This window comes from Nothobranchius furzeri, chromosome 12 (assembly GCF_043380555.1).
Source record: "Nothobranchius furzeri strain GRZ-AD chromosome 12, NfurGRZ-RIMD1, whole genome shotgun sequence".
Taxonomy (NCBI): Eukaryota; Metazoa; Chordata; class Actinopteri; order Cyprinodontiformes; family Nothobranchiidae; genus Nothobranchius; species Nothobranchius furzeri.
This window is the reverse complement of record NC_091752.1, coordinates 71,277,600-71,301,767: the sequence shown is the minus strand read 5'-3', so window position 1 is coordinate 71,301,767 and position 24,168 is coordinate 71,277,600. Positions and strand designations below refer to the sequence as shown.

The following is a 24,168-nucleotide window of genomic DNA, read 5'->3' as shown; positions in this document are numbered from 1 at the left end:
GCCACTAGCTGGATTTCCTACCCCCTTGATGGACCATTAGCATGAATAGGCTGGCGTTAGCATTGGAGAGATTAGCCATTAGCATGCCTAGGCTGGCATGCCAGCCTATCCATGCTTAAAGTCCTTCAAGTGGGTAGGAAATCCAGCTAGTGGCCAGCCTAGGCACGCTAATGGCTAGCCTCTCCGATGCTAACGCTAGCCTATCCATGCTAATAGACAGCAGAGGGAGCGTGTGAACCAGTCAATGACCAGCCGAGGGCTGCTAGTCCCTAGCGTATCTAAGAGTAATGCCGGTAAAGGTGCTACTTCTCAGTAAGCAGTGCCAGCCTCTCAGTTACCGGCGCCAGCTTATCCTTAGTCAGGTCGGTAGTTTGCTTCTGAATATATAAAGCCTCCTGCTGCTGGGCAGTAGTTTGAATTTTGGCCCCCATACCGCGCCATAGCATAAGAATAGAACAGAATAGAATAGAATAACCTTTATTGTCATTGCAACAAGTACAATGAAATCAGATGCATTCACCGTGTCCGAAATTGAAAACAAATAATTAGATTAAAAAAAATATATAATAGAATAAAACAAGGAGAGCAGTGCTGCACTTGCATCATTTCACACTGACGGTGTGTGAGAGACAGCTAACAACACATACATGATAATATTGCACCAGTGGCGGGGCGAAGGGGCAGAACACGATTACCACCAACAGGAGAACATAGAAAACACTACAGCTGACTGTGGCGTCACCAGGCTCCTGGGGGGCTGGGGTCAAACGCAGCTGTCATCAGGGAGAGACGGGGGACACCCTGGACAGGTGTCCGCTCCGTCACCGAGACAACCAGTCACACTCGCCGTTCAACCCAACGTGTGTTTCAGATGGATTGTAGGAAAGTGTCAAAAAGATGTTTAGATTATTCTAAACATCTTTAATCTGTGTGTAAATGTAGCAGACTGAGCTAAACATCTGGCCGAAATCCACAATTAGACTGTTAAAAAAGGAAATGTCCCGCCAAAATAAAAGAAGCATGCAAAGATCCCCCGAAGAGTGGAAGTTAGTTTAAACACACACACACACACACACACACACACACACACACACACACACACACAGCTCTTCCGTCTCTCAGCCTGGATGCCGGCTCCGCTCCACCAGGATCTGACCCAGAAGGCCCGGTTCATCGATCCAGGGCCCTAAACAGGGCAGATCAGGTGTATTTTAGAACGGTTCTGGTTCCAGCGGGCCAGTTAGTCTAAACTGTCATGCTGGCTTAGACCCTCGTGGATATTTTTATTTCAACATTTAGGTCTAAGTTTCTGTTGTTGATGTTGTGCTGCAGACGTTTCTGTTGTCATTGTTCATGACTTCATAAACCAGCTCCACTGGTCATCCTTTCACATCCGCGTTCACACAGAAGCTGTTCTTCATCCCACAAACAAACCCGCAGGATTCCCCAAACAGGAAGCTGGCATGCTGATGGAGACCCGTCAGCCCAGGAGCTCAGGAGACGGTCTCAGTCCAGCGCTGCCTGAGCTGAACCCAAAAGGAGCATCTTGAAGCAAAGGAGGCCCACACTGCCTCAGGGCTGCTCCCTCCGTCCTCCAGGCACCGCCTCCTTTTGGCCCGTTTTTCCAGCAGGAAGTGCGTGTGCAGCAAGACTCTGGTCTCCCTGGCTGGAGTCCATTCTGGGCCCAGCCATGTTTTACATCTTCTCTGTTTAACTCAACATCCCGACTGAAAGAATATTTGGCAACCACAGACTGCGAAGGTTGTCCCACCTAAAAGGAGAAGTCCATTCATCTGATCCCGGCTACACGTAAAGGTTTCCCAGCACTTACAACTCCTAACCCAAGATGGGAGGGGAAAACGGGCGTCGCTGACACCCTGGATGATGAATCTACTAACCCACCTACATCAGCTGTGAGGGACAGGGCGTTAAACAATCCAGGAAATCTCCCAGAATGATGTTTAAAGAACCGATCTGGACGATGATGCAGGAAGGCAGAATTCAGCTCCGATAAGAAAAACAAGCAGGAATTCTGGCCTCTGCTGGATCAGTGGAACCTGTCTGAACGTGTTTGTTGCCTGAAGGATGCCTTCAGCTACTCACGACACCTCTCTGGTGAGCTACTTGGAATAAATGAAGCAGGTAGACTCCAACATCCGCGACCTCAAAACCAAACATAAATCACTTCAGTTGGTCACGTGGATCGGGTTCCAGACCCTGATGGTCTTCTGGGACGGCTGACTCCGTTCTCCTGCTCCTCCATCGGTGGGACTGTGGACCGGTCCCAGAGGACAGACCGGTCGGCTCAGGCTTCAGATCAGGGTTCTTTCATCAAACTAAGTCTGGTGATGACTTGTGTGTTTAGCAGCACCTCACAAGACGACGGGTTTACATTTTCTGCCAACAGGTCTTTGTGTGCATCTCACACACATCGTGTCAGTCATCGCACCGAGACCTGAAGCTGCGCTTCCACTCAGAGACAGGAGCGACTTGTCAAAACCTGCATAAAAGTTCTCAGTAGCACTTTCATCTGCTGCATTCCTGTCTTCCACACACCAAATTACCTGATACCATCATCATCACCCAGCAGCCACGAAGACACGGAAACAAATCAGACGTCTTCGGTTCGTCTCACCCAGAGGTTCAATAGGATCAGTGTGGAAGTGGGACAGTAGATCAGGGTGTCTACGCCGAGTCCTGCAGGGCCCCCGTCCATCTCTGTCCATCTGTCCCTCATCCATCCATCCGTCCATCCGTCTGTCCATCCATCCATCCTTCCATCCATCCGTCCATCCATCCATCCATCCATCCATCCATCCATCCATCCTTACAGCCGTCTGTCCATCCATCCATCCATCCATCCATCTGTCCATCTGTCCCTCATCCGTCTGTCCATCTGTCCGTCGTCCATCCATCCATCCATCCATCCATCCATCCATCTGTCCATCTGTCCCTCATCCATCCATCTGTCCATCCAACCATCCATCCGTCCATCCATACATCCATCCTTCCATCCATCCGTCCATCCATCCATCCATCCATCCATCCTTACATCCGTCTGTCCATCCATCCATCCATCCGTCCATCCATCCATCCATCCTTCCATCCATCCGTCCATCCATCCATCCATCCATCCATCCATCCTTACATCCGTCTGTCCATCCATCCATCCATCCTTCCATCCATCCGTCCATCCATCCATCCATCCATCCATCCTTACATCCGTCTGTCCATCCATCCATCCATCCGTCCATCCATCCATCCATCCTTCCATCCATCCGTCCATCCATCCATCCATCCATCCTTACATCCATCCATCCATCCATCCATCCATCCTTCCATCCATCCGTCCATCCATCCATCCATCCATCCTTACAGCCGTCTGTCCATCCATCCATCTGTCCATCTGTCCCTCATCCGTCTGTCCATCTGTCCGTCGTCCATCCATCCATCCATCTGTCCATCTGTCCCTCATCCATCCATCCATCCATCCGTCTGTCCATCCATCCATCCATCCATCCATCTGTCCCTCATCCATCCATCCATCCATCCATCCATCTGTCCCTCATCCGTCTGACCACCTGTCTGTCCCCCATCCATCCCTCTGTCCATCCATCCATCAATCCATCCTTCCATCCATCCATCCATCCACCCGTCCATCCGTCTGTCCATCCATCCATCCATCCATCTGTCCATCTGTCCCTCATCCATCCATCCGTCCATCCGTCTGTCCATCAATCCATCCATCCTTACATCCGTTCCTCCCTCATCCATCATCTGTCCCTCATCCATCATCTGTCCCTCATCCATCCATCCATCCATCCATCCATCCATCATCCATCCATCCATCCATCCATCCATCCACCCGTCCGTCCCTCGTCCATCCATCCATCCATCCATCCTTCCATCCATCCATCCATCCATCCATCCATCCATCCATCCATCCATCCATCCATCCATCCATCCATCCATCCATCCATCCATCCATCTGTCTGTCCATCCATCCATCCATCCTTACATCCGTTCCTCCCTCATCCATCATCTGTCCCTCATCCATCCATCCATCCATCCATCCACCCGTCCGTCCCTCGTCCCTCGTCCATCCATCCGTCCATACTTCCGTCCATCCTTCCATCCATCCATCCATCCATCCGTCTGTCCATCCATCCATCCATCCTTACATCCGTTCCTCCCTCATCCATCATCTGTCCCTCATCCATCCATCCATCCATCCATCCATCCACCCGTCCATCCCTCGTCCCTCGTCCATCCATCCATCCATCCTTCCATCCATCCGTCCATCCATCCCTTGTCCATCCATCCATCCATCCCTCATCCATCCATCCGTCCATCCATCCCTCGTCCATCCATCCATCCATCCCTCATCCATCCATCCATCCGTCCGTCCATCCCTTGTCCATCCATCCATCCATCCATCTCTCTGTCAGTCCAATTGTCCTTTGCCTCATCTGGGGGTGGAGGACAATCTCTTCCACTACATCAGCAGCCAGGTTGCGTGCATAGCCTAGAGGAAAGTTGGACATGTAGCAGATGAATCTATGTTTTATACACAAAACCGAACACCTACGGTGACTTACATAACGTTGGAGGTGTCTCCACTGGGCTCACAGCGTCTCCTCCCTTCTTTGTTTTAGGGAAATCTTTGGTTTACTACAGTTTCCCTGAAGTTGTACTCGTTACTGCCACAAATCGTTCATCATCAAACCAAAAGGATATCCTCTAAATATTGGTCACATCCATCACAAAACGTGTCAGATGCTAATTTGCACTTTTATGCTGATGACACAATCATTTACTATTGTGGATCACCCCCACTAAAGCTGCTGAATTCTTACAGAAAGCTTTAATGAGGTCCAACAAACACTTATGCAGTTAAAACTGGTCCTCAATGCTGACAAGACTAAGCTAATGTTGTTTTCTAACTCTAAAGACCACTAAGGATGCCCTCAGTGACCACTCTTGAGGGCAACATCATGGAGGTGGTCCACACTTACAAACACCTTGGTGTCTGGCTTCATGACTCCCTCTCCTTCAAGCCCATGTAGATAAGGTTGTGAAGAAACTCAGACTGGGTTGCTTTTTTAGAAATAAACTGTTTATTTCTTTTGAGGCAACAAAACTACTAGTTCTGCAACATTTCTGTCTATTCTGGATGGGAGGCAGATCTTTTAGCTATCAGGCTCCTCTCTTGTGGAACCAGATCCCAGCTTTAGTCCGTGAGGCAGACACCTTGTTTACTTGACTAGGCTTAAAACATTTTTATTTGATAGGGCCTATGGTTAAAATCTGATGTTAGCCTAGATCTGGACAAGTGGGGGATTAGAGGGAGGTGGAGTGTACAGTCGGTAAAGACGGCTCTCTCTTGCCCTACCTCCAACATGCCTCCATCTCAAAGGCTATGTTATCCAGAGTTGTCTCTGTAGTCATGCTGTGTAACGAACACGTCGTTACATTTAATTAGAAACCATAGAATGTGAAATATCATAAAATATGAAATATCACCTTAATGGATCTTAGAGTAAATTTAACCAGAAGATCGGATCTTTTTATTGCAGGGATTGAGCAACACTTCGTCTCAACACCAAGAAATCAAATCAAATCAATCAATCAAAGATACTTTATTAATCCCAGAAGGAAATTAGAGTTTCAGTACACACAATTCAGAGATCAGACATACATGGGCAAGACACATGACAAAAATTGGTGACTGTGGTCATTCGCAACCCCCGAGTCGCGCTACCTTAATAGAGATTAGAGGGTTACATGAGGAATTATTGATTCGGGAGGACGGAAAAAAAGGCACTTCATAGCTACCCTCCACCAGGGGGGCAGCTTTGCTCTGCAAAAAAAACCCCACCTCAAACAGATAAGCAACAGACTTCAGACATCACAACACAACATGATACTCCAATGGGAAGGCAGGGGGTGGGGGGATCCTGTTTCCCCAGCGAGAGCAGCGATGTACGGCGCTCAGTCACTGTAGCCACAGGTGGGAGGGAGATCTTGGGAGGAGCGCAGAGCACATTGACTCCTGCAGGTTGATGACCTCGCCAGGCTGAAGTCCACCAATCCGAAGGCGGGGGGGGGGGGGGTAGGTAGGGAGGGCTTTCACAGCATCTGTCTGCATTCCTTCGTGGGGGTTGTTGTTAGCATTTTGAAGGCTGTTATGGCGTCAGATTCGGATAACAAGACTTTGTTTGGGTCAGGCTGAGATAATTTTCTTCTCTGCCTTCAGTCTTTAAACTGATCATTCAAGTCCTCCAGTGAAGCCAATTTAGGGTTTTTAAACCTGTCCATACCGTCCGGTGACCCTCTCCGAGATGGCATCCATTTTGCGCACTAATACCGATATTGCAGCTAGAACATTGTCCAGCTTACGATTCACCTCGAGTAACGTCCCAGTCTGTGAGGTCTCCACACGGACGGTGCTTTCCGTGGGTGCGGGTCGCCCTCCAGTCGCTCCCGTCTTCCCAAATTTCCAGAAAACCAGATATCTTCCCACTTCAATCAGAAGAAATCCAGTGATCATCAGGCCAAACATCCACACGTCTTCGACATCCTCATTGGACAACTGGGAGAGGCATACGATCTTCCACTCCTTCCAGGAATCGAGCAGATACCCCGCCGGGTGTGTCCCTTGTGGGCATGTGGGAGCCCCCTGCTCCGTTCTCATTGTTGAAAAGATCTTATCAATCACGTTGAATGACCAATTAATCAACTCCATCGTTAAAAAATAGGGTTTTTCAGAAGAAATGCAGAGAAGCGTTCTGTGGGCAGACAGGACAAAGAGCCTTGGGAAAAAAAGATAAAGGAGCAAAAAGAGTAGCGTCTGTACTCCGCGAGTGCCGGAAGAAGAGAAGAGTCAGGTTAAAAAAGTTAAGATTTATTTCTAAACAATTTGAACAAGACTAACTTTAACCACTATGTGATGATGTAATAAGGTAGAGTAAGACTGAGGATGGTGTGTGCGTGAAATATGTTCAGAACCAGCAAATCCGGAGAGACTGTTAGTTCTGAGTGGGAGTGAAAGGGTGTTTCGCTCTAAACTTTAGTTTGGAGATTATAACACACATTCAGACGCCATCTGTCGGTCTACGTACCCCAACGGAGTCCCCGTTCAGATCCGGAATGTCGGGGGAGCTTGGACCCGCTTGGAACCGACGCCTGTAGATATGCAGCAGTGGCCGACACTTCCAGTCTTGAGTTACGGCTAGCACACTGCTGCTAACCACTTAAACATTCTCCCTCTCCTGATAATAACACTTTACTCTCTTTGACACTGGATGTGCTACTACTAGTTTACCCGTTTAATTATAGATTCACTAGGATAAATACAATAAAGTTTATCCCTCACCAAATAGAATATTTACTAAGACATCACAATATAACTATAGACACTTTACTTTGTGTGTGTGTGTGTGTGTGTGTGTGTGTGTGTGTGTGTGTGTGTGTGTGTGTGTGTGTGTGTGTGTGTGTGTGTGTGTGTGTGTGTGTGTGTGTGTGTGTGTGTGTGTGTGTGTGTGTGTGTGTGTGTGTCTGTCTGTCTTCTCCATCCCCAGTGAGTCGTGGAGGATGGCTGCTTATACTGAGCCAGGATTCTCTGGAGGTTTCTTCCTGTTAAAAGGGGGTTTTCCTCTCCACTATCGCTGCATGCTTGCTTAGTATGAGGATTGCTGTAAAGACTCTGACACTAGTCAGTGACTCGATGCAACCTGCTGGGTTCCTTATATAGGAAACTTTTTACTGATTGGCTTAATGAACTGACCTGAATTAGAATGCTTATTATGTGAAGTGCCTTGAGACGACTCTTGTCGTGATTTGTCGCTATATAAATAAACTTGAATTGAATTGAATTGGAGACCTTTTGTATATGAAAGCCTCAGTGTCTTGGTACAACCGATCAGGGCATCATGCCTCGCTGAGGTTTATTACTACCTGTAGACCGCTGAGCCGTCATGGTGAATTGTATTCTCCAGTGGGATGGCCTTTGTCCACCAGGGGGTTGGGACATTAGTACAGCTTCATTTATAAAGCCAGAAAAACTGGAAATTAACCGAGTTTATCTCCTTGACTACATTTAACTACCTACCTTGACTACCTTTCTCAGTGGCCTAGTGGTAGAGTGTCCGCCCTGAGACTGGGAGATCAGGGTTCGATTCCTGGTCGGGTCATACCAAAGACTATGAAAAAAAAAAGGGACCCAATGCCTCCCTGCTTGACGCTCAGCACTAAGGGGTTGGATTGGGGGGTTAAACCACCAAATGGTTCCCGAGCGCGGCTGTGTCTGCAGCTCACCACTCCCCAGGGGATGGGTCAAATGCGGAGAACAAATGTCGCACACACACCTGTGTGTGTGACAACTAATGGGACTTTGACTTTGACTTAAAACCAGACTGAGAGACTTAGAGATGTATTTACTGTTTTGTAACTGCCTCTGTAATATAGTACCTACCTTGTCTGTGTAGCTGAAACATTAGTAACTGTAACTTCTGCTGAAAAGTGGGTTTTTAATCTCAATGGGAACTTCCTGGTTAAATAATAAAATAATATAAATTGTAGATGTGACCATCCCGATGCTACAAAGTCAAATGCCTCAGGTACTTGCTACACCTGAGAGCCCCCTCATTGGTCAATATGTTGTCTGTTTGAAAACAAACAAGAAAAAAAATCACTGGATGGGTTAGTGTGAATGTTTGTGCTTCAACGCTTAGTTGTGTTGATGCTCCTTCAGCGAAACCTCCACTGCACACCTGCTGCTGACATTTAATAAAACAGTTATGTTTTAGTTTTTGAAACAAACATTTTGAACAAATTAAACTCACAAAGCACAAGGTGAGACTTCATGCATGTATTTTATTACCGACAGGTGACGGCAGGTTTCATCCACAAAACTCAAAGACATAGAGAATCGTGAAAAATGGTTTCTCCGTCAAGTTGGTTTCGTGGTTTCTGCGTTACTTCCAGCGACCGCCCACCTTCCCTTTGCCGTGGCCTTTTTTACTGAAACAGAGATGAGACAAAAAGAAGTCAGTAAAGAAGAGACGAGAAGGACAGAAATGTGTCAGAACTCACAATTTCTGAGCATGTTGGATTCTGTTCAGCAACACGGTGATCTACAGGAAGTAGAGAGAGACGATCATAAAGCTTCTGTACGATCTTTCCACTGAAACGGTTCAGTGGTGATGTCAGCTTCGCCGCTGACATCATCCAACGAGCAGACAGATCTGTATGGAAGGTCTGATCTGCTCTAAGATGATTTTCTTCAGACACACTTGTAAGAACATTTGTGTGCTTAGAAACCAGATCAAAGTTTGTTTAATGGAGTTCCTCAAGGTTTTGTGCTGGGACCCATCTTGTTTTTATTCTATACGCTTACTTCAGGTCAGGTTATTCAGTAGTTCAAAGGCTCTCAACTGTTTGGCAATTATTACGCAGCGGTTAAACAGAAGATAGCTGCAGCTAAATTCAGGAAATACTGAATTTAACTTTTAGCACCAGACTATTTCATCACTGTCACGAAACAGCAGCTGAAGTCTCGTAGGAATAATTAGTGATGAAGCTTTCTCCATAAATCACTTAAAAACAAACAGTTTCTTCTTCAGAGGTGTTTCAAAGATCTGATCATTGATGACAACATCTTCACATGAGAATGAAAACATGTACTGAACAATTTACATTGTTTAATACACAGCGTAGCGTCCTACTGACAGTTTTGGCGTCGACATCTTCAAAAGCCTCGCAGGCGTTAGTTCTGCTGTTTATTCGCGGGCAGCAGGAGACGATGTCGCCCTCTACTGCCCGCGCTTTCCCGGCCAATCACCACGTCCCATGAATGATCCGGCGTGTAAACTCCTTCATCCCATGGTCCAGGGTCCACGTCTCCTTATCTCGATCACTTCTTTATCCACCCTCTGTATTTTTGTTTTGTTGTGCGCGGGCAGTAGAGGGCGGCATCGTCCCCTGCTGCCCACGGAACAACAGCAGCCCGCCGTCCACACCGGTAAGGCTCTGAAGATCTGTCTCCCGATGACGCACGGCCACTGGATGCCCTTTTTAATTGCATTTTGGACATTGAATCCTGGATGGCAGAAAACTTTCTCCAGTTTAAACGGGACAAAACCGAAGTTTTAGTCATCGGTCCTGAGACCCAGAGAGAGAACCTTTGACCAAAGCTACCGTCACTAACTCTTAATCCGTCTTCTCAAGTGAAGAGCCTGGGTGTGATTTTTGACTCTGAGCTAACTTTTAACCCCCACATTAAGAACATTACAAAAATTGGTTTTTATCACCTGAAAACCATCGCCAGAGTCCGCCCCTTTCTCTCTCTGGCCGATACAGATGCACGCTTTTATCACCAGTAGGATGGACTACTGTAATGCCCCGCTTTCTGGGCTTCCCAAAAAGAGTTCCTCAGGCTTACAACTCCTACAAAATTCAGCAGCTCGTGTCCTGACGAACACCAGGAGGCAGGAGCATGTTACACCGGTCTTTAATGAGCTGCGTTGGCTTCCTTCATGTTTCAGGATCGATTTTAAGGTTCTTTTAATGGTTTTTAAACGTCTTAATGGTCTTGGGCCTTCTCATCTCTCAGAACTGCTTCATAAACACGAGCCTTCGCGGTCCCTGCGCTCCTCCGGCAGCCATCTCCTCGTCATTCCAAAAGTCAGGACACACTCCCGAGGCGAGGCATCCTTCCAGGTTTATGGCCCTCGCCTCTGGAACAGTCTGCCAGAGGACCTCAGGGCCGTAGAGGGTGTTCTTGTTTTTAAGGCCAGGCTCAAGACTCACCCTTTTAGTACAGCTTTTAAGTGATTATGATCTATTTTAGCCTGTTTTAACATCTTTTATATATTTTATCAGTGTTTTATTACTTACTACACTTAACTAAATAACACATATTTTCTTATATATTTATTTTAACTTGTAATAATTATCAGTTTTAACCAGTATTTATAATCTGTTGTACAATATTTTTTATAAATGTAATGATATGTTTGTACTTGGTCATCTTTGATCAGTGTGTTTTATTTAGATTTTTATTTATCAGCAGTTTATGTTTAATTTGTTTCTTAACTTGTTATCTTAGTCTCATTAGTAAACTAGTCTTTCCTCTGGGGGGGCCGGTTAGCTTTGGGGGGGGGGGGGGGTAGCTGCCCCCGGGGTGCTTCTCGTGCCTCCTCTTGCCCGGGCTACAGCTGCCGATCCTGCTGCTCCCGGTGCCGTTGGCTCCTTTGATGGCGTTTCCGTCTTCTTTGTGCCTACTACACCTGCACTCAGCCAGCAGCCCTTTCTCTTTTATGTGTGTGTGTGCGTGCGTGTGTGCGTGCGTGTGTGCGTGCGTGTTAGCCTGGCAAGCCAGACTATATATGCAAAGCAAGAATTTGGTCTAGTTCACTAGGCTACGTGCATGCGTGTGCGTGCGTGAGTTTGCATCTGCTTGGGATGGGATTGAGGGTGGGAGGAGGGAGATACAAAGGGGATCTCTTATATGAATCTGTGAGGGGGGGGGGGGAACCGACCGCTGTCTGGTTGTTTTAATATTGTAAAGCGCTTTGAGCTGCATTTGTATGAAAAGTGCTTCATAAGTAAATTTTGATTTGATTTGATTAGATGGTGACTGTGTGAGGCTGAAACTCAGCAGATTCAGGTAAATCTCTGCTGCGCTGTGTATTAAACAAGAAAAGAAAACGGTAAATGAAGACAGAAAGCACACAACAAGGATGTACAGAACATCTGAGGGACGAGGCAACGAGATCCTGAAGCTGTAAATCCTTGATGGTAACGTGCCACACTGATGTAGGTCCAGAGGATGCTCAACACTGAGTTCCTGCTGTGGCAGAGCCAAGCCACCAACATCCAACAGAGATGCTCAATACAAGAACATTAATTACGCGCATCAATAAAAGAATTAAAAACAACGAGTTAAAACTACGCAGCAGCCTCCACACCCACTCCCCAACCTCTGGAAGCACTCCGAGGCAACAGCGTGCTCTACTGGACACGTTCATCCTGTGCTGTTGGTGCATTCATCGTTTTAACTGATGATGGGAGAAATGGAGAGAGTGGTGAAGTTGTCCTCTGACCACTGCCTGGTGGTGCGCTGGCTTCGATGGTGGGGGAGGAAGTTGGTCACACCTGGTAGGCCTAAACGTATTGTCTGCTGGGAATGTCCGGCAGAGTCTCCTGTCAGGAGCTTCAATTCCATCCGACAGAATTTCAAACAGATCCCGAGGGAAGCGGGGACGTGGGCCATGCTCTGTGCTTCTACTGTTGAGGTGGCTGACCGGAGCTGTGGCCGCAGGGCTGTCGGCGCCTGTCGTGGTGGCAATCCCCGAACGCAATGAACCCGTTGTCTTCATCAAAGTTAAAATCGGAGCCTTTGACTTCCCGCTGAGGTTGCCAAACCAACATGCAACACCGTCTCTGTAGAAAATCATCATCATCTTTCGACAGACAGCTAGCGTGTGGACAGATCCGAGCGCCAACACTGCTGCCATATGTAGTGGGATGAGTCATCTGCCACCAAGTAACTGGACGACCTATCATTGAGGGAAGGTGCTAATGTAAATAGGGCCTGGGGTGGCGCTACCGCGATCTTTGCTTTGGCTCAACTTCCGCTTCCTGGGTGAAGTGCAATTGTGTACGGGACTCCGGCGTGTCGGACTGTGAGTACTATCTAAAACGCTGCAGTAGCTGCATGGAGTCTGGTATTCATTGGTTGTTCCTGTTGCAGGAGTTGTTGCATGAGGTCCTCCCAGAGGAACGGAAGGCTTCTCTTTATCCTATGTGCTTCATAGAAGTGGTATGTACATCTGCGCTCCTCTCCACTTAGTTGTGGCTGTAGGGTAATGCTAGTTAATGTGTCTTCCAGATCGAGGGGGGGGGGGGGGGGGGGGGTGTCTCCACGGGAGACTCTGTTGTCTCTGTTGTTGTAAAACAGGCCACGTCATTAGAAACTTTTAAAGGAAGACTGAAAACACATCTGTTCTCGCTGGCTTTTGGACGTTGAAGTTGGGGGAAGTAGGCCGGATATGGACTGTGAACTGGCACTCAGGTTTTTGTAACTGAATTTTAAAACGGATTTCTTATTGTATTTTTATGGGATTTATTACGGTACTTTACAGGGATTTCTTAGTGTATTTTAATGGATTTATTAATGTATTTTAATGGTCATATCTCTGTCCTATTGTGTTGCATTTTATTGATGTACAGCGCTTTGTTTGTCCATTCTGGCCATGTGAAAGCGCTCTATAAATAAAGTTGATTTGATTTGTTGTTCTGCTGCTTTTCCGCACTGTTCCATGGGATCTCCGTTTCCCTGTTGTTGACCCGGTGCTGGACCATCATCCGGTTCCAAGGCCTCTCCACCCCGCTGCTCGGGCTGGTTAAACGGGATCAGTGGAGGCCATCGGGAGCGGCTTTTCTCACTCGCTCCTCTAGACTGAGTACCAGCGGAGGACCTACACCCGGTGTGGGTTTGGGTATTTCATCGAGGGGCTGCGGGCCCTACTGGCAGCTGTCGTCGGCCCGGGAGCTCACGAGGACGGCTGAGGCGCAGGCTAATAGACGCGTGTGCAGGCGAGCTGCATGCTCGCTCATTTCCTGACGGCCTGTCCACCCAGTTGTTGCTGTGTTTTAGTGTGTGTGTGTTTTAGTGTGTGTGTGTTTTAGCGTGTGTGTGTGTGTGTGTGTTTTGTTTTCTTTCCATTTAGGCTGTGAGCGAAAAAGGCTTTAAAAGTGTGGAACTCCAAAAATACACTTTTAATGATTTCTGACTCTAACGGGTCACTCTGAGTGTTTAACGCAGGCTGAACATAAAATGGTCTCCTACACCTATCTCCTGCAGTAGCTTCTGGTAGAAAACAGACGGTGAAACTCTAGGATAGAAAATCCTGACAGATCTACATCACACTGTCACTAACATTCATGGACTCACCCATCTGGACTCACAACGGGGAAGGCTGTTGTTGGTTTAGAGTCCAGGAAGCAGCAGAGAACGTCTCGGCTAGCAGAAGCTAGCTTCACCACACAGCAGAACTCCTCCAGGCTTGTGTTATTTGTGGAGATAAAACATCAACGTTGCAGAGCAAGCAGAGTCAGTGGCAGAGTTGTGTTGCCGTTAGCCAATCAGAGGAGAGATGTCCCGATTTCAGGAAATGAGACTCCACTTCCTGTTGTGTTCTGCCAGTCTCTGCTGCGGTAGGCTTATCGGTGCTGATCCAAGCGTTTCTGGGCTTTTTTTGCCCCGAGCACGTCTTGCAAGGCGTCCATTCCTACCAGAGACCACTGCAAATGTATTGCTTAAACGAGTGAACCACGCATTTAAAATGTGAGCTTTACTGATGTTCAGTGATTTGAAGCCTTGGTGACAGCCCGGGTCGGTTAAAATGCCGTCTGCATGTAAATTACAATGTACCCCCTCTGATTGTCCTTTTCAGAGCAAAGAGAGAAGTCATCTAGCTCATTAGCTCTGATGAAGTCGTCAGTGGCAGAACCAGGTCCATGTCAGTCACGTTAGCTGTGGACTGAATCCCACAGCCTCCTGGTATCTGATGAGGACCAGTCCCGTTTTCCCCGTTCCCTGAGCCGCTCTCATCCGGTGGTCGAGCTGCTTCTGCGCAGCCTCGACTCACGCAGTCTCCCCCAACCTGTTCCCGTGGACACGTTCCCGTATTTCCCGTGTGACGCAGCGCTCCTTGTTGGGTATTTCTTAACGTTCCTTTCAGGAACAATCAAGTCAAAACAAAACATCTGCATCCTGAAAGAACGTTTCCTGTTGGTTGCTCAGGAAGCACCCTCTCAGCTCCGTGATTTCATCAGCAGACCACACCTGGACAGGTGACTTGCATGTGGACAGATTCATGGTCCCAGAGGAGCTGTGGCTCTGGTGTTAATGTGTTTTAATGCCCCCCTACCACGTTTCCAGAGTCTTGTCTTATCGCTGGCGCTGCTCTCAACATGCTGATAAAAACCATCTTCACCCAGTAGGACTGCTGGAGCGTCTGGTTCTGGTCCTGAAGATGAGTGGACACCGTCTGCCTGAAGTCCTGCAGAAGGTCTGGGACAGTCCACCTCTCTCCTGAGGTGTTCGGTAACAGCCCGCCTCCCCGTCCAGCTGAGGCTACCGCCGTCTCTGTCGGTTACTTCTAACACTCGGTCACACATGCAGAGACTGTTCTGATGTTCAAGCACATTTTAAACTAAGTGGTTTTTAGATGACCTTTTCTAACGGGTAAACGAAGCTGGGACTAAACCCAGTGAGGTCAAAGGTCAGATTAGAAGTGTGCCATTGGGACTGGTGCACTGACCTCGTATCTCTGGTGTTTCATTTGTTCCATGAAGTCAAATTTGTCCGATTCCAGCTGGTAGATCCAGTTCCACATCTCTTGAGCCCGTTTCCTGAAAGACACAAAGACAGAATCCAGAATGGAGCAGATCAGCGGCGGGAATGAAGATCCGATCGGGAATCATCAACTGGACTTAAAGCAGCCGGGTAACGAAACAGTTCAGTTCTTCATCAGTAAAGAGATTCTCACGTCACCTGTGAAGGCCTGAAACGCAGTGGGAAGACTCACCTGAGACCATCCTCCCTCATGCTGTCGGTACCGAGAGGCTGCCGTCTGTCCGCCAGAGTTTTCCTCTTGATCTCTCTTCCTGTGAGGCGTTTGCTCTTCCGAGTCTCAGCCTGGAACGGTAGCACACCGTGACCCACGCATCACCCAATCATCATCATGCAGCTTACCACAGAAGTCGTCTGACCTTAGCTAGGAAGCCTCCAAAGTTAGCTCCCATGCCAGACAACACTTTCTTCTTTTTGGCATCATCGTCGGCCTTCTTCTTGGCTTCTTCTTCTTCTTTACGATGACGCTCCTCCTGCAGGACCAGATGAATCAGCACGTTCTCACTCCCTTCTCATCAAAAATGAACGCGTGGCAAGAGTCCCTGTTCATCGCCTACTTCCTCCTCATCAGTAATCGACACACGGGTTCTCTCCTCCGCTGTAAAAGAGCTCTCAGAACGGGAGTATTTGATGATTTTGTGGAGATTCTTCCTGAATGAGTTCAACAAAGCAACGAGAAACCTTCCTGAAGGCGTGCTGGCTCTAAATCAGTACGATGTTCTGGCTCAAGCTTTTGGGAAACGTCCACGCTGCTCACGCCTGGTCCAGGGCAGTTGGCTGCTTCATGTTGCTCAGCAGCAGCAGAGACGTTTCCCCTTCGTATTACGGGAAAACGTGGGTTTTGCTTTATAACTTAAGACGTCCTAGCCTTTCCTTTGATTGGGCTCACCCGGCAAACTGATTAGCACAGGTTAGGGTTAGGGTTAGGAGCCGTGAGACACGGACCCAGGAAAACGAAAGTCGCCTGGAACCACGGGGAAAAGGCGGATGCAGCCTTCGCCAAACACACTTTTATCTTCCCGCCTGACTTGAGGAGCAGAGGGGCCGAGACATTCATGTCATTATTAAATGTGTTTATGTCACAAAGTGGAAAAGTTTTGGATTTAGTTGAAGTTGCATGACTTGTGTGTTATTATTGTCGTTTTGAATGTTTTTTCCCTTCGTGGTACCTCCCAGAGACACTCATGAACTAATGGGAACAGGTGTGGAACGCCCACAGGTGCAATGGACTCACAGAACGAGGTATAAAAGGAACTGAGGAACGAGTCCAGGAGGGCAGCAGACACCAGAGAGACACGCATGAGGCCTGACTGAGAGCAAGAGAGGCACCCTGGACGGGGACGTCTCTGGCAAGGACACGAGCGCCCGGCCACCTGGCCCGGCCACATCCCATGTCCCGGGATGTGGACATGCGGCCAAGTGTGTAGGATTGTGGGTTGCCCTCTCCTAGCCCATGTGAGTGGCGCAGTTTTGGTGCTGGTGCCTCTGTGTCTTGTTAGGCCTTGGGCCGACGAGGGCGTGACGTGTCCGAGGAGCGGAGCTGTGCCAGGGGGCTGCGGAGAGAGTGGCGGTGCGCGCAGCAGCCAGCGGGCGAGGGACGACGCTGGAGCCACGGTAGCAGCACAGACGGGTCGCTGCAGGAGATCGACTTTGTGCCTGACAGCCAAAGGACAAGGTGGAGCGGACCGGGTCCCGGCTCCGTGGGTCGTCCCGCCCCCGGCGATGCAGGATGTTTTAGACTGTTTTATGTTTTTACCCCTTCCGCCTTTGAAGACTGGGACTTTTCGCATTGTCCTTGCTCCTCCCAATAAAGGATCTAGTCTTCAGTGGTTCCCCTGCCTGTTCTTTGGACCACCTGAGTCGCTTGCTTCCCGCTCGTATCCAGAACCTGCAGCCGTGGCCAGCTGCTGCGGGGCGATGTTTAAACCACAGTTTCACCCAAACGTTTGACGTTTTCCAGAGACCTCCCTAGGCGCGTGGATCCGGTTTATAGTGAACGGTTTAAGGTTCAACAGAGGCAGTGGTCAGTTACCGCTATCCGGTTCTGGCGGTCCTTCTCCTTCTCTGCTCGAACCCTCTGGATCTCCGCTCGCTCTGCTCGACGTCGTTCCTGAAAGCGTTGAACCAAAAACCCAAAGATGACTCATTTTTTAATTCTAAAGCTTTTTGGGACTTTATAGGAAGCAACAATAAGGCCGACTGACAATTCGATCCTTGAGGCCGATTAGTTCCTCCTCGTCTCTCTTCCTTTGCTCAAAGTGCACGTCTATCAGCGTGTGCAGCTCCAGCAGGTCCTTCTCCATACGCTTTCTGTGGATGTCCTGATCAAACACAGGATTTCTGTAACACAGGCGGGCCACTAGTTACAACAGCTGTAGATTCAACCTCGGTCTCTACTTACATCAAAATCCACTCTTTCTCCCTCGGGAATCTTTGGAGGAGCGATTTGGGGCACCAGAGGTCTGATGGAAGAAGCAGGTTTTGTTTAGAGAAATGACCCTGATGCTGTGGAAGGGACGATGGAGGCTGAACATACTTGGGTTTTGGGCGTTCCTCCTCTGCAGGAAGAAAAAAAAACGCGTAAATAATTCAAAAGTGCATAAAACCGTTGGACGTTTTAGGTAAAATCCTACATAAAACACTTAATAGACAAGGAGCCGAGAAAGGACACAAGCCAGTTATTAAAACACCTAGGTACGTCGTTTCTCACCGTCCTCCTGGGCATCTTGGTCTGATGGACCAGCCCCACTAAAGCACAGCCTAAGCTGCAACGATGGCATGAAACCACACAGAGATGATTTATTAGGAGGTTACGAGAAAAGATGCACTAAACAGTTAGAAACGACGAAAGGAGGGAACGAATGAGGCAGAAGCAAAAACGGCTCAAAGAAATTAGTCAGCATTTAGAAATATAGATGTGTAGTTTTCTGTTGAAATTACCAACGTTTCTGTAAAGATTTATCACAAATTTCTGCGATGTATAATTTATGTTGGGTTGCTTCTGAGCGGGGAAGGTTTTCCCCCGACGGGGCGTTAGGGTTGGGGTTAGGAGGGAAATTATGGGGTCACACGCTCTTCTCTTCCAAACAGCTTTTTCTCAACTCAAACTTTACTGATACTCACCGCAAAGAATTCACAAAAAATAAATAAAAGGATAAAAAACAAAATACATTCGAAAAACCACAGTAAAACATTAAAACCACCAAGACTCCAGAAATACACCAAAAGGAGGCTAAACAACGACGTAGGACAATAAATGGGTTTCAGTCTTCTCATAAAGACCTCCAACCAGGGCGACAAGCGCAGCGACACGTGAAGCGCTCTCCACAAGGAGGGAGCAACAGTCTTTTATTTGGTGGGAGGGATGACCAGGAGACCAAGGTCCGCTGATCTGAGAGGACAGGGTCGGGTGTACAGAGTCAGGATGTCTGCGATGCAAATGGAAGCTAAACCTGGAAAAGCTTCGGAAGTAGGGCTCAGAATCTTAAACTGAACCCCGAGCTGCACTGGCCACCAGTGCCGAAGCACAAGCACCAGGGAGATACGGGACAGGACCTGTTTGGTGCTTCCTGGTCCGAACGCCAGAGCAGCCCCGCCCCTCCTCTGTATGGTGATCCCACGTGTTTAAGCCGGTTTAGGTCGGGACTGCCCTGTCCAGGTAATCACGGCCACTGAGTTTGGTCCATGAGTGCGGAGAATAAGATCTGCACAGCATTGACCTTTGACCCTTCCATCCAACGGCCTCAACCAGAATCTGGACCTATTTCTTCTTCACACTCGATCATCCAGTCTCCATGACCGCAAACCAAGAGTCCAATGCAGAAAACGCTGTTTGAGGAATTAGCAAGTTTTGTGGGAGCAACCCGGCCGTCGTTTCCTCCCAGACGAGGTCCCATGAGGGGCAACCAGACCTTCCACAGCAGCAGACCGGCTGACACCAAGCACTGTCACAACCAACAGCCAAGAGCCACTTTCCTCACCTCTTGCTCTTTTGCTTCAAATATTGCGAAATCGATCAACATTTAAGTAACCGACCAATAACTGGAGGGTTGCGGGTTCGAGCCCCGTCTGCTACAGTCGTGTCCTTCAGCGGGTGGGACTGGTGGTGCCTGTGCTCAGCAGCTATAAGATTACCTTGGTGCTCCTCGCCACCAGTGTGTGTGTGTGTGTGTGTGTGTTTGTGTGTGTTTGCGAGCACGCGGGTGGGTGAGTGAATGACTGGCTGTGTTATAAAGCACCTTGGGTTTAGAACCCTAGAAGGCGCTAAATTAGGTGCTTGTTCCTTTTATATAGCCTTCAACAGTTTTAAAGACTAGACGATACTGTAGAAATACCACCTAAATACAGACAAGTTCTCCTTGGAAGCAGAACAGAAAGAAGTCCAAATAAAACCAGCTGAAGATCAACATGTCCATCTGTCCTAAAGTGCTTTTTTATTCTCCCGTTTCTTTAAGCCTCAATGTTAAACTCAATGTGTGTCTCAAAATGTTGAGGTATGTCTTTGAAACACGATTTTCCCTCATTGGTCATGAACGTACCGCCAAATAAAGCCCAAGAAAGACGTTCAGTGCAAGGGCGCATAACCTGGGGGGTGGGGGGTGGGGGGGAGACAGGTGGGACGTGTCCCCCCAATATTAAACTCGGTCCTACGCCCTTGGTTCAGTACTACAGTCTGCACCTTCTGAGTTACTCCTTGTTACCCAGAGCCCCCCCCCCCACCCCCACCCAACCCCCCCCCCCCCAATGATGTTCTACACATCTCATGGGAAACATGCAAGCCATCCTTTTTCCATTTTCTCTCACAAACTCTGCAGAAGCCCTGGTGACATCAGAGCGCCGGGGCTCCCTACTTGGTGCGCTGGAATGTTTTTTTTTTGTTGAAACAGACTAAAACTGAAGCCGTTTCATCAACATTTGAACATTTTTTACGGTCTGAAAATGTTTCCTTACCTTGGTACTCCTGCTGCTCTGATTGTCCAGAACAAACATGTTGATGTTCAGGGAGACAGCAAAACAAAAGGAGAGGAGATGTGAATGAAAACCGTCACAGGAAGGATGAAGTTCACATCTTCTATTAGTAAAATAAAGAAAGACACCTTTCACTCAGCTAACAACTCACCTCCTCTTTCTTCTTCCTGTTCAGACTCCTCTTGCTCTACCTCCACCTCCTCCTCCTCCTCCTCCTCAACATCTGAAGAGAAAACTGATGTGATGAGCCACAGTTTGGTTTCTGAAGCTTAAACCTGCAAGTAGCACCTCACCTTCTGACTGCTCCCTGTTAGGACGAGTAAAGAGAAGTATCAACAGCTGACTGGGATTCATCAGGTAAAGCTGGAATGACGACGAGTTCAAACCACAAACTAAGTTTGTTCTACTTACTCATATGTCTCTTCAGCATCAGACATGGCTGCAATCTAAAGAAAAAGAAAAGCCAGAAGATCCTCAGAAAAAACTAAAACACCCTCTCCAGCCTCTTTAGTGTGAAACATCCACAACTTTTCCACGGTTGGGTTGCAGTAGGACCTTAAAGAGGGCGAAGATCATGGCTGATTTACAGTCTGAAGGCTCAACGTTCTTTATGGGTTTGGTGGCTGTTGGTGTAGGACCAAATGCAAAAGATCCAGGAACTAGGCAGGTAAGTGGTAAATACATCCTTTAATGGATAATAAGCACGGGGAGGACAGGGAGCACAGGGAGCACGGGGAGCACAGGGAGCACAGGGAGCACGGGGAGCACGGGGAGCACAGGGAGCACGGGGAGCACGGGGAGCACAGGGAGCACGGGGAGCACAGGGAGCACGGGGAGCACGGGGAGCACGGGGAGCACAGGGAGCACGGGGAGCACGGGGAGCACAGGGAGCACAGGGAGCACGGGGAGCACGGGGAGCACAGGGAGCACAGGGAGCACGGGGAGCACGGGGAGGACAGGGAGCACAGGGAGCACGGGGAGGACAGGGAGCACAGGGAGCACGGGGAGCACAGGGAGCACGGGGAGCACGGGGAGCACAGGGAGCACGGGGAGCACGGGGAGCACAGGGAGCACGGGGAGCACGGGGAGCACAGGGAGCACGGGGAGCACAGGGAGCACGGGGAGCACAGGGAGCACGGGGAGCACGGGGAGCACAGGGAGCACGGGGAGCACGGGGAGCATAGTACAAACACAGAACACATGAGGAACTGACAGAGCGCATAACTGAGCTGAGCTTCCATAGACTGGGCAGTGATGGGGAACAGGTGTGATGAGAACTGAGTCGCTGCAGGTGGAAATGATTAACTGGACATCGGGGAAGAAACACGCCGGCTTGTCTTGGACACAGAAAATGGGTTTTATGTGAAAAAAGTTTGGCAACCACTGACTTAGAAGATCAAGTCCTGAATCTTTTCAGCGAGCGTGTCGTCAATGATCACGCTGAACCGGAAAGGACACGCCTGAATGTTCAGAGTGTTCACAGAGTGCTGTCACAGTCACTGAGCATCTTAAGGCTCGCCTCCAGCATTCAGACATTAATTCTGTTTGCTTCACAGCCAGACAGGACACTGGAAAAAGGAATCATTACCAACTTCAACAGATAAAAAACAACATTAAATAAATAAATATCAAACTAGGGTTCAGTCCACAACCAGCACTAGTTCTATTTCCCCTTTCATGATTAAGATTCAGACAGAAAGTACACTTATCTGTTTTGAGTATCCTCGATGACCTCGCAGCTTCACTTTCATGTCTAATTTATGCCACAATGTGATTCCTTAAATATTAACGCCAAACTCTTTAATTCTAGTTCTAAACCGAGGTTCCTTAAGGACCTTTGCCCCTTTCAAAATGCAAGAACTTTTATAATGATAATATTTATTACCACTGTCAATAGTTCACAATGCTCTCTTTGTCAAATCAATAAAGTTTGTGTGTAAGTTTTGTACAATGATCACAGATTTCTATACAATAAGGTAAATTAAGAGCGATCAGTGCAATAAACAGGAATACATTCCCAAACTACTCATTAGGTACTGAGCAACATGAAGCAATGCCTGACTGTTTTACTCTGACACATTTAATAAGTGCTGTCCATGACAGATTCTTGTTAAATATTGTGTAAAAGATTTAGTTTCATTCCTCCTTTTGACTTTCATTCGATTCATGGTCAAAGTTACTCCTCGTTCCATCTGCTGTTAAACAACACAAAGGTAGCTGCGGGTTCTTACAGGTATAGCCATTGTGTTTGAAATGTGCTCCATAAATAAAGCTGGCTTCTCACAGAGCACGTTTCAAACACAGAGGCAGTTCAACGTGCTTTACAATGATCAGGACGTGACGTGAAAACACACAAAAACACAAATTAAAGAACACACAGATAGAGTTACAGTTTAGAGCTAAAGGAGAAGACAAAGGTACAGCGCAGCTTACAGAGGAGACGATGCAGCAGAAGAAACTATTCATGTAAAGGCTGATGAGTACATGAGGGTTTTAGTTTTCAACAACACTAGGGTTGGGCAGATCTGAGGTCCTGGGGAAGCTTTTCTCTAAGTCTGGTCTGGACATGAGACCTCTGACTCTTGATATTTGATGAAGGTGATAAAACGCTGATTTAGTTACAGCCTTAATGTGTCCAGAGAAGCTCAGGTCGGAGTCAATGATAACACCAAGATTTATAACCTGGGCCTTTGTCTTTATTCCCCTGGAGTCTAGCATCGAAATCCTTCTTGTTGCCAAAGACAATAACTTCAGTCTCGTCTTTGTTTAGTTGAAGGACGTTTGACTGCATCCAGTCGTTTACTTGTTCCAGACACTGACAGAGTGAGTCCAGTGGCCGACAGTCACTAGGTGATTGGGCTAGGTAGATCTGAGTGTCATCAGCATAGCTATGATAGTCGATGTTGTTATTAAGTATGACCTGAACCAGGGGAGCATATAGAGATTAAAGAGTAGTGGTCCTATAGTTGAGCCATGGGGGACCCCACATGTCATGGTGATCCTCTTTGATTGGTAGTCCCTAATAGAGACAACATAGCCCCTGTCTTTGAGATAGGACTGGAACCAGCCAAGCACTGTGCCTGATAGTCCCACCCAGTTTGAGTCTATCCAGAAGGATGTTGTGGTCCACAGTATCAAAAGCTGCACTGAGGTCAAGAATCATCAGGACAGACGCTTTACCTGAATCAGTGTTGAGACGAATGTCGTTTAATACCTTGATCAGTGCAGTCTCTGTGCTGTGGTGCTGTCTAAAGCCTGACTGAAGACTGTCCATAATGTTATTTGACTCTAAATAGTAGTTTATTGGGATCATTACTGCCTTTTCAATGATGTTTCCACCAAAGGGAGACTAGAGATCGGTCGGTAGTTGTTCAACACTGAGGATCTAGTTTCCACTTCTTTAGAAAGGTTTCACAGCAGCAGTTTTCAGTGGTTTGGGGAAAAGACCTGATGTCAAAGAGTAGTTAACTATTTCCAGTACCTCAGCTTTCGGGCAACTAAAAACATTTTTAAAGAAGTTTGTAGACAGGCTGTCCAGACAGCAGGTAGAGGCATTCAAGGTCTTTACTATATTATTCAGTGTTTTGGTACTAACCATGGTAAAAGTTGGCATTCTAACCAGGTTGCTGCTGTGTGGGTGTGTCAGTGGTCTGGTTGTGTTGGCTGATTTAGAGACAAACTTGCCTGAACATATCCAGCATAATGAGATATATCCATATCTAATAACTTCATCATTTACAACCTTGGCAAGGCGAATACTGTGTCACAATAAATGATAG

General features: G+C 47.8%; 1 protein-coding gene across 3 annotated transcripts in view; it reads right to left on the bottom strand.

Annotated features, from left to right (window-relative positions):
• Positions 1-8,854: 8,854 nt before the first annotated feature.
• Positions 8,855-24,168, bottom strand: part of tnnt1 (troponin T type 1 (skeletal, slow)) — a 67,271-nt gene continuing 51,957 nt past the window's right edge. For all 3 annotated transcript variants that reach the window (XM_070542104.1, XM_070542105.1, XM_015945179.3), the window contains 13 exons: positions 20,801-20,835; positions 20,683-20,696; positions 20,541-20,612; positions 20,372-20,389; positions 17,958-17,979; positions 17,823-17,883; positions 17,626-17,742; positions 17,454-17,531; positions 15,781-15,894; positions 15,597-15,706; positions 15,330-15,420; positions 9,094-9,134; positions 8,855-9,021 (listed from right to left, as the gene is read on the bottom strand). In XM_070542104.1, coding sequence (XP_070398205.1) covers positions 8,976-9,021; positions 9,094-9,134; positions 15,330-15,420; positions 15,597-15,706; positions 15,781-15,894; positions 17,454-17,531; positions 17,626-17,742; positions 17,823-17,883; positions 17,958-17,979; positions 20,372-20,389; positions 20,541-20,612; positions 20,683-20,696; positions 20,801-20,835 — 819 coding nt within the window. In that variant the 3' untranslated portion in view covers positions 8,855-8,975. The remainder of the gene's footprint in view (positions 9,022-9,093; positions 9,135-15,329; positions 15,421-15,596; positions 15,707-15,780; positions 15,895-17,453; positions 17,532-17,625; positions 17,743-17,822; positions 17,884-17,957; positions 17,980-20,371; positions 20,390-20,540; positions 20,613-20,682; positions 20,697-20,800; positions 20,836-24,168) is intronic.